This window comes from Mauremys reevesii, linkage group 3 (assembly GCF_016161935.1).
Source record: "Mauremys reevesii isolate NIE-2019 linkage group 3, ASM1616193v1, whole genome shotgun sequence".
Classification (NCBI taxonomy): domain Eukaryota; kingdom Metazoa; phylum Chordata; order Testudines; family Geoemydidae; genus Mauremys; species Mauremys reevesii.
Window position 1 is genome coordinate 117,254,190 of NC_052625.1, and position 14,316 is coordinate 117,268,505.

At 41.0% G+C, this 14,316-nt stretch overlaps 1 protein-coding gene across 1 annotated transcript in view; it reads left to right on the plus strand.

Annotated features, from left to right (window-relative positions):
* The first annotated feature begins 11,624 nt into the window (after positions 1–11,624).
* Positions 11,625–14,316, plus strand: part of TRDN (triadin) — a 292,575-nt gene continuing 289,883 nt past the window's right edge. The window contains exon 1 of the mRNA XM_039528738.1: positions 11,625–12,060. Coding sequence (XP_039384672.1) covers positions 12,039–12,060 — 22 coding nt within the window. The 5' untranslated portion in view covers positions 11,625–12,038. The remainder of the gene's footprint in view (positions 12,061–14,316) is intronic.

Sequence of the window (14,316 nt, forward strand, 5' to 3'; positions counted from 1 at the left end):
AGAGACTAGGTTAGCTGGGGAGGAGGGGTCCTGAGATAGGGCTTGTAAAGGGCAGGGAGATCCCTGAGGTAAATTTCCTTGGGGAAGGGAGGTGGCATGGGATATCCTGCTGCAGAAGAGGCAGCTGAGGAGGAACTCTGTATGGCCCAGGAGCAGAGGACTTCAGCGTGGTCTGAGAGGGCAGAAAAAGTTGAGATTTATTTTGGACTTACAATGGGATCTTTTGTTACCACAGAAGGGGATTGAACTTTTAAGTGGCCATGGAAGACCCAGACACAGACAGGCCATTGCAGGGCCAAGGAAGCATGCACTAACAGGTGCCATTGATGATGACCCCCTGCAATGCTGCCTCTTGGCCCCAAGGGGTGCCCACAAGGTGAAGACCCACCATAAAAAGGTGGCAAAGTGGATTACTGACATAAAAGGAAACTTCATAGATGCAATAAAAATTTCCTAGAGGGACTCTTCACACACTCACTACACCTGCCATCCTTCCCTTACTATGTTAGTTCTCAGTCAGCCTACAAGAGGTTTAGCTAAACTAAAACTAGGAACAGCTAAATACTAAGTTTACTTCTGAATCATTATGTGCTAATGGTCAGCAGCAATGCTAACAGCCAGTAACATTGCAGTTACCTGGAGAGTTCATCCATCTCAATTGCATTACAGTATACAGCTGTCTAATACCTAGAAAAGTAGTCTCACCAGTGGCTACTATTAACAGGGGTCTGTAAATGCACTCTTACTCCCTGCATATAATAAATACGGACAGTACAAAAGAACAATCTATATATACACCTGTTTAATCTTGTTCTGTGGGGCATAGAGTAAAAATAGTAGCTTGATTTGAAAGGAAAACCTTTTTAAAAAAAACACTTTTGGGACCAAAGTGTTCATACAAATCACTGGGTTATTTATACATTCCAAAAATTATGCAAATAATCACTTTAGTGGTGAATTAATCAACATTAATCACTTGAAAAATAGCTTTTAAGTGTTTTTATAAAAATGTATGAAAGTATTTAAAATGATCATAGTGAGCTTCCTTTCTAATAATCCTGTTTTTTTTAATACTGACAGATGAATACTCTCTATGTTATTTTAGTGTTGAGCAACAGACACAGTGGGTAATCACAGGTGTAAAATTCTGAAATTGGGTCCCAGATTCTTCCCAAGGTTTACAAGACGATAGTGTGAATTTCAGTTCTTGAGGAGTTACATTTCAGCCATAGATTTCGGGTGCCTCTTGTTCCAGTGGGAGACTCCAATTTCAGTGCTGTAGTGTTTAGAGAGGTACATTAAATGAAAGATATATTTAAAAACTGAATGGCTTGAAGGCTTTGGACACACATTGCTTGAAGAGATGACTATTGCCATTGGATACACAAGCAACACGGCTATGTCTAAAAGATAAATGATGAGGTGCACCCAAATATATCTGAGTATTGAAGAAATCATGGCCAAGGTTTCTAAAAATCTATAGATGCCTATAGTTAGATTCTTAAGACCACATTAGGCACCTAAATAAGAGGCCTGATTTTCAAAAGTGCTGAATACTGAGCAGCTCCCATTTGCTTCAGCTGAGGAGGTGGATTTTCAGCCTCTCTGACAATTTGGCTCTAACTGGTTGTGCTTTATGATCAAGACTTAACCAATTAAAATGCCAAATCCTGTCCTCTGGTGTATGGGGCCACTAAGTAGATAATGGGTAATAAGGAGCCTCTTCCATCCATGTAGTGGAAGAGCAGGGATCATATCCTCTGTAAGATCATTTGGTGTCACTACACTTGGAGTTGTGGGGTGTGACCTGCAGCTTGGAGACATACTTGTGCTAGCTCTAATCAAGCTAGCCTGCTAAAAATAGTGTGTGGCCATGGCAACAAGAATGATGGCACGGGATAGCTGCCCTGAATATGTGCGTAGGGTCTCTGGTAGCTATGTACTCAGGACTGCTAGCCTGTCCTGCTGCTCACATTGCCATGGCTACACTCTGTTTTTAGCACACTAGCTGGATGACAGCTGGCATTAGGGTGTCTTCTTGAGCTTGGAATTACATCCCCAGCTCCAAGTGCAGACATGCCCTAAGTCAGGCTATTTCATGTACTTTCACGCATTTTGTTTAATTGGGTGCAAAGATTGTCAGAATTCGAAAGGAATGCTGTGTTGGCAGTGTGGTGTTGGAGGCTGTGACATCTCCTTTGTGAATTGTTTCTTGAAGACCAAGGAATGATTGCCACTCATAAAACACTGATAATTCCCATTGATGGGTACTCTACATGAAGCAAAAATATGATAGGGTTAGTCGCTATTGTTCCCTCTGAAAACCAGGTAGATGTTGCCAGAACTAAAATAAATAGGAATTAGATTTTCATAAATTCTTTATAGTGTCCTTTTCTCAGACATCATGGCTACTGATTTACTGTTTGTGTGCTAATAACACGTAACATCCATTAGTACCTGGCAACATTCAGAGCTAAATTACAACTGCCATCAATTGAAGTTCTCCAATATAACCTATGAAAGGTCTTTTCTGCAGCTGGTGCCTTCCAGGAATGAATTCATCTCAGTTCTCTGAGATATTGCATCGGCTATTACTTGTCTTGGGCCCTCAGTTGAACATTTTGTAGGATCAATTTCTGCCTTCTTAAGAGGAGATTTAAACCATGACCTTATGATCTCTAACTTAAGTGGGCCGTACTCTTTGGGAGTGGAAATGAATAGTTTATTAGACATTTTTCTGAAATGTTTTTGAACTTATGAGTTTCCAAACAGGAAAGAACCTTTGTCTGAGTCATCGCAGATCAAAAAGAGTAAAGTGAAAGTATCTACAAGTTGGGTTTTACATCTGGAGATGAAGAACCCATAACCTGATGGAATCCTTTTCATCCATGGTTCAGAAACACTGATAAATTGTAGCTCTGCTGAACAAGGACACAGATGTTATTTTTGCAGATAACGGTCTTATGGTACATGAAACATTAGTCATATCTCTTAAATAATTCAAGAGACTATTAATATCCCATAAATTCCTTGTACTTAGGAGTGACAGTTGTATTTAAATTAATCTTCTTGAAACACAGACTATTCCAGTCATGATTTGACTTCAGGAAAAACAATTTTTAAGTACCTGATCCTTCAAGTTGCTGAGCATCCTTAGTTCTCTTTGACTCAAATTGAAGTTGATGGCTGCTCAGCACCTTGCAAGATTGGGTCCTGCATTGTCAAAGGTAAAAGCCTTAATTTTCTCCTATGCAGTGGTACAAAACAATCATAAATCCAACTTAACTGGCCCAGTTTCAAATGGAAATATACTTGATTATTAATAAGAGGTTTCTGGGTCAATATACACTTTCTCCCACCATGTGCAGTACACCGTGAGGACAAAGAAGCAGCTGTCCCTCTGCTCTACATTTTTACCCAGAAAAGGAAACAATCCTCAATTTTAGTATGCATTTGGTCATGTGTGAAAAGTGCACGTATGGCTGGGTGTGCTGCTAGTCTTGGGTTTGTGTAGTCTTGATGCTGCATTGCTGCTGCTATTAATGCAGCTGACCCCAAGGGTAGATCTTTCGTTGGCATGCACTGTTTCTTATTTGCACTCTAGAGAGATAAGTTTTGTTCTCTTTGTTTCTATTTTGACACTTACATTGTTGGGTTTATGACTGTGTATCACACCTGAATTCCATAGATCCCAATTCAAAATTTGAATATCCCCCTCATTCCATTTATAAAACTTTCCACATCAACCACCTGTCCATTCAGAAAATGAATAAACATGGCTTTTAATGTGTTCAGAAAGTCACCCAAAAGTGACTCTGTTGGACCTTGTGGAAAACAAATACTAGAGGTTAAGGGCTTTCACTGAGAATGCCCTGCCCTCAGACATATGTCAGCTTGAGTGGTCCAGCTTATCTAAACTGTTACCCTAAACACGAAGAGCGGGGCAGTCTCTACGGCACCTGGGATCCAAAAAGAAATTTACAGATCAAAATCTGCACTTTGAATAGGTTCCAGGAATTTAAAACAAGTGCAGTTTATGGAGCGCAGATGCAATTCATGGAGAGACCCCCATATGTGATACCAAACCAAAACACCCAGATCTGTACACCTGCAAACATAGTGAAAGTTCATATCCAGATCTGGATTTTGTGGCTCTGGCCTGTCATAAATTTGAGTACATTCTTGGTCAGAGCTTTCTGTGCAGTGTGGATGCCTTGCACCACACAGTTGGCTGGTTCTGGCTGTGTGTCTGTCATACCTAGGCCCAGAAGGATCACCCCCCACCCAGGGCAAGGGGGGTGTTGTTGGGGTGTCTGCACCACTATCTGTCCAACTGCTGGTGTAGTGGGTCTGGTTGTGACACCCTAACATTGTGTTGATCCCTCTACCATTTCTGTCCCATTATTATTTGTATTGCAGTAGTACAGTACCTATAGGTCCTAACCAAGGTCAGGTCCCCATTGTGCTAAGTAGTTTGCAAACACATAGTAAGAAACATTACCTGGACTTTTAGAGCTTAAAATCTAAATAGAGAAAAAGTGAGAGGGGAAGGGGAGAGACAGACTTGCCCAAGGTGACACAGAGGTCAGTGGAAGTGGCGAAAATAGAACTGAGGTCTTCTAATCACCGGTCCAGTGACCTGTTCACTAGACCTCACTGCCTTAGGGCCATAAGTACTCAGCATCTTTTGCAGCTGTCGTTTGTACCAGTGTACCAATCACCGAGTATTCTCAGAACCTGGAGAGTGCAAAGATGAACTTTGTACCACTTTTGCACTCTCCCCCTATCTCCCTGCTTTGCACGCTGTGTGATCCTCGAGCACAGCTGAGGATTTGGCTGTGTTCTCCTGGCTGCTCATTTTGTTGGTTTATTTAAATTGTTAATTAAAAAGTGAAAATGTTGAGATTTGCCCTTTAGGGTCATTGCATTCCATGGCACCCATTTTTAGGGAGGTGGAGAGGAGAGCGCGGAAAGGGCAGGGAGTCTGTGTAATTGCTGCATATACAGCAGCATACCTTTTGGGTTTGCATTAGAAAGTTGACTTTGTCTGGACATATGTTGGAGCATGGATAGGAATTTAATGTGATTGACACAGACAAGTTGTGACATACCATTCAGGGAAAACTAATGTATCAACTGTGCTGAGTGGCAAAGCCATTAATGCTCCAACCTTTTTTCTTTAAAAAAAAATCTTTTATTTTTTATTCTTTCTTTTTCAGAGCAGTTGCAGCTGTCATCTCTGGCTCTCAATTTACTAATTCATATCTTCCATTCATACTCTATGAAGAAACTAGATTGTCTAATGAAAAAGCTATCCATTTAGATTTTTCAGTAAGAAAACTGAAAATGGAGAAGTATTGTTGGCTCTGACAGCTACAATTCTAACCTTGATTGGTTCAGGAGTGTTGCTTGCATTCAGACCAGGAAAAATAATAATTATAATGGGGGACAATACTATTGTCTTGTTTTTAAAATGTACCTTTTCAGGAATTCTGTTGCTATCAAAATTGTTTAAAAAGTGACTTTCTTCCCTAATTAATAACCACTGAAATTATTTACATGCTTTATATCTTTTTCTTTTTCTGTTTAATTTTTCTCTGTGCATGATGTTGTAGTTTGACAAGCGAAGGTTCATTTACTTCAATACCATGGGCCAAAAACTTTCCTTATTGAATTGAATGCATGTAGCACAGGTACATAAGCAATGGCAGAATGTTAGCATCTGCCATTATAGAAAATGATAGATACTGTATATTTTATCTCTAACAATACATATGTTTCTTCGATATGTGTAAATGGCATGATTATATGAAAGTTATTACTCATATGAGAAATGTGCAAATATGAAATATCACATATACTGATTGTAACTTCCTCTCAAATTAGTGAGCAGTTCTGCTTAAGTTAATGGGACTATTAGTGCGTGCAGTTATTTGCTAAATGTAATGTGGGAATCACAACCTGGCCCTGTGTTTGTATATGCAGAGAGTCTGAACTAAGAAGGATAAACTATACATTACATATAAAATATCTCATCAAGAGAATGAATCAGAGAGTGGAAAAAGGCTAGGCCTGCCCTGGGTTATGGTCAGACTCATCAGATAGTTTCCATGGTGTCATAAAGAGAGTTTTCATTAGTGATGGCATTGTGAGTGTTGGTTTGAACCTATATTTTTTCAAAAGCATTTGGCATGAGAATATATTTGTCAGTGTGCTATTTGATACTTTCAGCTTTGGTAAGACAGGTACAGACAGATTTCTTTTAATACAAAAGGTTGGTTTTGAAACACTACTTTTTGGTGGGTTTTTTGAGCAACATATTCTGTTATGGAGTATGGGCCAGAGTTTTAAAGGTATTTAGGTACCTAATGGGATTTTTTAGGAAATCAGTGGGAGTTAGGCTGATAGGGATTTTCACAAGTACCTATCTGCAGCTTTAGGCACCTAAATAACTTTAAAAATCTGGTCCTATGCTCCTAGTATCTTACATGGGCAGAGATTTTCTACCACTATTTTTTTTTAAAGAGATAAGCCCAAAGTTGAACTTTGAATTCATTTGGGGAAAGTTGGAACCAGATCTGAACTTTGCAGCACAGGATCAACTCTTAATCATTTTGCTACTAAATGTTAAGGTGAAATATTTCAGAAGCTTGTGCTTTGAGCATAGAATTTGGTTTTAAACAGTACTTTTTTTACTCAAACTCACCCAAAGCACTTCAAAAAGCCATGAGCTTTTTGGCAGTGCTATTCCCATGTAGGCAAATGTAGTAGAAAAGGTCTGTTCAGGAAAAATCTTGTCAGGAATGAGACCCTGCAGCTGCACCTGCTCATTTTCCTGACAGCCTAATGAGCACAGCTGGGTCACATCAGCCAGGCCACCTGACTATCTGAGGAAGCTAGCAGGCCTGTTCTTAAACCCAGCAGCAGCAACAGCTTGTGTCTTCTCAATGAACATGCCTGCAGATTCTCTGCTTTCCTGTGTTTGCCTCCTTCCAGGTCCTGCTTTGGTTTTGCTTTTTGCTCTAGCCTAGACCCTGCATTGAATCAAGCCTTGTTCCAGTCCTGTCTCAGCCTTGCTCCTGCCTTCCCTGATGCTAGGTTCTTGCCATCGGCCTTGGTTCTGACTCAGACTTGGCTCTGGCATTTGGACTCTGACTATGGGTGCTGACCCTTGCTCTGACCAGGAGACCAGACTGCCTTCAACCTGATTCCCTGACACATGTACATAGTCTTGGATATTAGAACTTGCTCTATTGAGAGAGAGAGAGAGAGAGAGAGAGAATGTTGGCTAGCATACCAATATTATCACCAAATCTTGACTCATATATTTCTAATCTTTGGCAGAGACAATTTGGGCCAGTATGTCACCTCAGACCCTTTAAACTCAATTCTCTTCCTTGGTCATATGGCATTTCCTGTACATCATTAGAATTGCAGCCTTGCAGACAAGTGACTTTAGGGGAGAGGACTCTTTAGTCTGCACTTTTGTTTCAGAATCCCAAGACAGGTAGGTTCCAGATACCTCTCTTCTATCTTTCAGAAGCTGAAGGTTGTTTCACATCTTCAGGACAGTCTGTGTCAAATAGTCTAAAACCACAGGAGCTGTAATAAACAATTTATTTTAAATAGAGTAAATCAGATTAAAGCAGTGGTTCTCAATCTTTCCAGACTACTGTACCCCTTTACGAATCTGATTTGTGTTGCGTATCCCCAAGTTTCACCTCACTTAAAAACTACTAGCTTACAAAATCAGACATAAAAATACACAAGTGTCACAGCACACTATAGCTGAAAAATTGCTTGCTTTCTCATTTTTACCATTTAATTATACAATAAATTAATTTGAATATAAATATTGTACTTACATTTCAGTGTATAGTATATAGAGCAGTATAAACAAGTCATTGTATGAAATTTTAGTTTGTACTGACTTCGCTAGTGCTTTTTATATAGCCTGTTGTGTAGGCAAATATCTAGATGAGCTGGAAGACCTCTGTGAACCACCAGATTAAAGGATAGGAATTGTGTCCAATACAGATTTAGTTTTAAACTCTGCAAAAGTCATCCATATATAGGGCCAGATTCTCAGCTAGTATAAATTGATGAAGTCTGACTGATCACAATGGAACTACTCTGCTCTGTGCCCTCTGAGAAATGGCTCTTAGCAGGAACTGTTTGGGTTAGTTACAAGAAAATAAGCAAATATACACACAACTAGAGAATACATCCACTCTGCTTCAGCTTGTTTCTTTCATTATTTTGATCTTTTATGCAGTCAGTCCATCAGGAATATGGATTCAGATGTCTCATAACATCATCCTTCCTCCTTTTCCCTGGGATTCCAATCCTTGATAATGTGACCCTTTTTGATGTAAAAAATGCAACAGGATTCCTTGTCGTATTAGGCATGTGGGTTTAGGTTATATCAGCAGTTCTGCAATGTACAGTCTAATTAGCTGTACCATCTAGGGGGAAGTGGAATAGTCTACTGTCTGTACAGTAGATATTTTCCTCTACATCTACTAACATCCCACCATCAAGCTGTGGAGTAATTTCCTCTCTTAAAACCTAGCAGATCAAATGTCCCTTAATTATTTTAAAGTGTCAAGGTGACAGGACCCAGGTGTGCATGTCAGCGATCCTTGGCTGGAGGGGTTGATCTGAATCCAGCTCAGTCTGCCTCTAGAGAGACAGGATTTATATTTTCATATAGTTCGTTCTTAATTTTATTCTATACCCAATAAGAATTGCTGACAGAGTAATGCTGATCTTTCATACAGTGTGACTGGTTCTCTCCTTTTAAAGAAAAAATAATGGGTTTATGAGAGAGACTGAGATTGAAACATCAAATCTAAGTGTATGAAGATGTCTCTAGGAGTCCTAAGTGATGCCCATCTAGATCAGAGGCTGTGTTTGGATCTAGTTTCAGGCTTGGGTTCACATCCAAAGCAAGGTTAATGTTTGGATATGAGATTCCAAAATCTCAGAAGCTTTATTCACAATATTTCAGCCCAGAATGAAGGATAAACTTTTGAGTACCATGTAAAGGATCTGTGACACAAGGACTACAACAGGATCACAAAAAACCTAATTGTGACCAATCATGGGTATAAGCAGGGACAGAATTCTGATCCTATAGCTGAAAAGCCCAGGACCTGGAGCTAAAGGAAAATCGTCTCTATTTGTAGCAGTGCTTCTAGCAAAAAAAACAAAACAAAACCTCACACACATACACACTAGGTTTTTGAGGTTGAAAGCAGGGGCAGCTCTGTGTATTTTGCCGCCCCAAGCACGGCAGTCAGGCGGCTTTCAGCGGCTTGCCAGCGTGAGGTCCACTGGTCCGGCGCCTTCGGGGCACCCGCCACTGAATTGCCACCAAAACCGCGGGACCAGCGGACCTCCCCAAGGTGCGCCGCCGAAAGCCGCCTGCCTGCTGCCCTCCCAGTGACCAGCAGGCTGGTCCCCGTGGCTTGCTGCCCCAGGCATGCGCTTAGTGCGCTGGTGCCTGGAGCCGCCCCGGTTGAAAGCCTATATCACTGAAATCCAGCTAATTCTTCAAATCAGAATTTTTTTTCTTTACAATTTTTTTCCTAGACCACCTAGAAAACCAAATGTTAGAAAGTCAGGAAATGAGGAGTTAAGGCATCTAATCAGTTTCTTACTACTGTATATGCATTTACCACTTACTAGTGTCCCTCCCAATGTGCACCACCCACCTAACCCTAGTTTTACTTCCCTTTTGTGTTCAGAGTGAACATATACTGTTTTTGTATACATCCTTGACCAAGGGTGCAGTAAGACTTTGATAATATAGTCCCAGGGTCCATCCAGTTACATCAGTTCTGCAAGTTTTCCCATAGTGCAATGTTGGGAAGCATGAGCTGGGGCTAAGGCTTCTGTCTCTGACCCTGCTGCGTTTCTGTGCATTTACTGCATCACAACACGCTTTGCTTGACCTTAGCTTCATTTTGTAGGATTGAGTTTTAAGAATTCATCAGCTCCTGTTGCTTGTTTACAGAAAGGCCTAATCCTGTGTGACATCACAATAAAATACTGTGGAAATTGTGATATCATAAATACAGGATTATAACTTGAGGAAGAGAATGAAGTGGGGAAAAACTCGGGAAAATCTCCAAATGTGTAATTTGTTAGCAGACAATCTAAAACCCTATTCTGTTAACAAAAACTGACTTGATTGGCTCTTCAGATGTTTCCTTTAATTAGTACGAAAGTCTCTTCTCCTTTCTCCCACTCCCTACCAATACAATCTGAGTTATTTTCTGCCTCCACCTTCTCCCTCAGTATTATTGTCATGACAACCTGGAAATCAGCTCCTGAAAGATGTGTACTAGTAATTTGACTATATGAGCAATACAATTTGTCATATGAAATAGGAATTAATACTAAAGCTTGTCAAATACTAAAAGCCCTTCATTTTGCAAATGAAGTACCTAGCTTGGTTTGTTACAACTTGCTGCTCAGAATCTCGCTTCCAGCGAAATTATGATCTGCGGTATGTGGTCATGCAGGGGCCCATGGGGCCATAGAGTTCCTCCTTTCTCCCCTGTGCAAATGTATCCCTTACTCGCTTCTGTTGGGCTGCTACTTCCCCTCCAATGCAAGGGGTGGACAGTGTGCACAGCCCTGACTTTGTTACCCTGTCTCTCTCTCACAGGTTGGCCAGTGCAGTTCTAGGAGAAGTAAGCTGGTATGAGGCTGGGACAGCTTGACTCGGCTTTGGAGTCCTCACTTACTCATTCGGAACCATTTGCCTTCCCTTCTGCTTCTCCCCCACCATGCCAGACTTCTTTCCTTGCACCTTGTCACATAACTAGGTGCTTATCTCAGGTGCAGGGGAGATGAGAAGTGCAAATGCCAGCCCTTGCAATAGAGATGAGCTGACTGTAGATTCACCAGTCACAAGGCTGATAGAATCAGTTTCGGATTTCATGTGACTCTGTCTCTACATGCTGAGGAATGCTGGTTCAAGGACAATTTTTTGTCAACTTCATGTTATTGCCCACTAGTATAATCCTCCAGTTTGGGCATTTCAAGCACTACCATGGGTAGTGAATTTGGTTTTTTAAATAAATTCACTCGAATTTTTTAAAAAAATTATTGATATTGAGTTTTGTAAAACTTTGTTTGTTTCTAAACACATTTTGCACCAAATTTGACTTGCTAGAGATCCTTGAATTAGGCCTGGGAAAGAAAATCTGATCTTCTTAATAACTGTGGAGGTTAATTGATATAATCTGTATCTTTTAATCCAGGTATTTTATTTACAAATATTCTGTAATACTTCAACTAACTTTGGAGGTGTGTGAAGTAATAGAACAAAAGAGAAAGTCAAATTTGTAATGGGTGCTGTGATCTAAAATGACTTTACTGGTTGTGTCTCAGTAACTGGGATTGGGAATCAAAGTGGAGAAAATTACATACATTTACCCCCTTTGCCGTTGACTGGTAGATGTCATAGGACCCTCCCCAGTCCTAATAAGGTCAGGAAGAATGTGACAAGCATTAAGTGTGCTAAGAATAAATCTGAGCTAGGATGGGGATAAGGTTACTTTGAACGCTATAGTTCATGTTTTCTGACCTCCCCTGCCCCCCCTCCAAAGAACTGTAATTATATCAGAGAAGCTGCAGGGGCTTTAAACAGCTCTTTCCAGTTCCTTTGCTTTTTGCTGCCTTTCCCTGCTCTGCTGTCCCGTTTGGATCTTGAAATTTTTATTTATAGGGTGTGTGGTTCTCGTGCTGAAGATCCACAGTGAGGCATGGCTAATTTTGTTAGAAGCTGATACTTTAGTCTGAGCTGCAGGCATTGCATTGGGAAAGGCTTAGATTGTTCTGGGGGGCCAGGACTCTACAGAGAAGACAAATTCAGAGAGGCACCAAAAAAACAAACAGAATAGGAAAAGAGGAGGACCTCCCACCTTTTATTTCTGCATCTCCTGATCGAGTCAGTGACCCAGAAGTATTATCTAAGCTGCCGGTATAACTTGACCTGTTTAGAATATCTCTTACCATCATCTGCTATGGCTGAGATTACAACAGAAGGTACTGTAACTATTTTCAAATATAATTAATTGAAAAAAATTTGTACTTTGACAGTGTTATTGAGTCAGCATGTCAGTGTGATTTATTGCTTTTTTGGGAATAGCAGTTTTCCTGAAGGGTGGGTTTTTGTGTGAGAAGTGTTTGTCTGGCAGCTGGAGACCCCACTGCTAGTTAGTGAAGCTAGATCACCACACACCTCTAAAAATAGCATTGGTCATGTAACCTGAGCAACCATAGCGTAGACAGTGACCCTAAAGTGATACAAGAAGGGGAATGCATACTGAACTGGAGCTACTGGGTTTAATACCAATAGGTCCAGTCCTGAACTCCTTACGCAGACAAATCTCCCATCAGCAAAATTGGCATTGAACTCTGTCAGAGTTTCACCCATGTCCAAGCATCAGAAATCAGCTCTGTGGTGCTGATCCTGCATCTGGCTCAGTGGAGGCACAGGGGTACGCTTGCAGGACCAGGGTCTAAATTTGTAAGCTATGTTTTAATGTTAATTGAAGTAAACAGTCCTGATCCTGCAAGCCTTATCCAGGTAAAGCTCCCATGGAAGCCAATGAGAGCGTTGCTTGGATAACTACTCCAGGGCTAGGCCCAAAGAATGAGAAGTAATCATATAAACCACAAAACATTTATCCTAACACATGAATATTTCATGGATTTTAATATTTCCTGGCCATTCATATTTAAATACCTTTTAGATGCATAACAATATTTTATCAACAACAGCACATGAAGGAAGCTGTTTGAAATTCCACCTTTTTACTCAAATATTAAATATTTTAGTGGAATTTCATCCACTGTGGATCACTCTACTGATCATCATCAAGTTTAATAATGACTTTTTTAAAAAAATAGGCTTTTTGACAGTCTTCTGAAAGTTTATTTTTATTTTGCTTGTGATAGTGTTTCAGTATATTAAACTTGTACTTTTCATCCTTCAATTTTAACCATTCTGTTTGAGAGGATTGGCATTATTCACTATTGGGGAAGGAATCTATTTCCCATAGGCTTCAAAATTAGCAGTGTCAGAACTTGCAGTGTTCTTGCTTGACGTTAGCAATAGCAAACATAAGGCTGGTGTGGGTGAGGTGCATGTGGCTTTTTGTTGTTGTTGTTTTATCATCAGTGGTTGGATGAGTGTATATAATTTGCTCCTGGCAGCAAATAGTACTAAAACAGGTGACACAGCCAGACAGCTCCATCACAAATGCTGGGATTAGTTCATGTAGAAATTCTTATCCAAATTTGGTGAAAACACTGCTCATTTTGTATTTGCTATATGGAGAATTATATTTGTCCTCAGATATGTGCTGGGTAGTATCACAGGTGTTAAAGGGACTTGTATGCATGAATCTGAGGGCAGAATATGCTTAGGTCTGGTTGAGTGCTCTTAATTTGTTTTTTGTTCTTGTGGAAAGTTCCTTGCTTATGGTAGATATTCCTAACTGACAATCTCTAATGCAGACTGGCTTAAAATTAATATGAAATACACAAGGCTTTTCAACAGCATATGTTCTTTAGCGGTATTACACACACACACACACACACACACACACAGGGAGAGGGAGAGGGAGAGAGCGCGCGCGCAGCTCTAGGAATTGTGCCGCCCCAAGCAGGGCGGCGGGGGGCGCTCTGGCGGTTGCTGGTCCCGCGGCTCCGGTGGACCTCCCACAGACGTGCCTGCGGAGGGTCCGTTGGTCCCGTGGCTCGGTGGAGCATCCGCAGGCACGCCTGCGGAAGGTCCACCCTAGCCGCGGGACCAGCGGACCCTCCGCAGGCACACCTGCGGGAGGTCCACCGGAGCCGCCTGCCACCCTCCCGGCGACAGGCTGAGTGCCCCCCGCGGCATGCCGCCCCAAGCACGCGCTTGACGCGCTGGGGTCTGGAACCGGCCCTGACAGAGAGAGTCTTCTTAACAGTACTAGGTATGATTTTTTTAAAAGAACTTTTCATTTCAATTACCAGATGCCAGATTCAGCAACACAGAATATATATATATTCTGGTAATTGAAATGAAAAGTTCTTTTAAAAAAATCATACCTAGTACTGTTAAGAAGACTCTAAACATCCCTGTCAAACTTAAAGGCTCTATTTATCTGTAATAATGTGTATCTTTTGGCCCTGTGTAAGGCAGTGGCAGCTTCAGGTGGTAATGGACATCAATTCCACAGCAGACTGATCTTCAGTACATAGGTCGCTGATAGAGCCGTGGAAGCCATCTTCTCCTTGTGTGTGGAGGAGGGT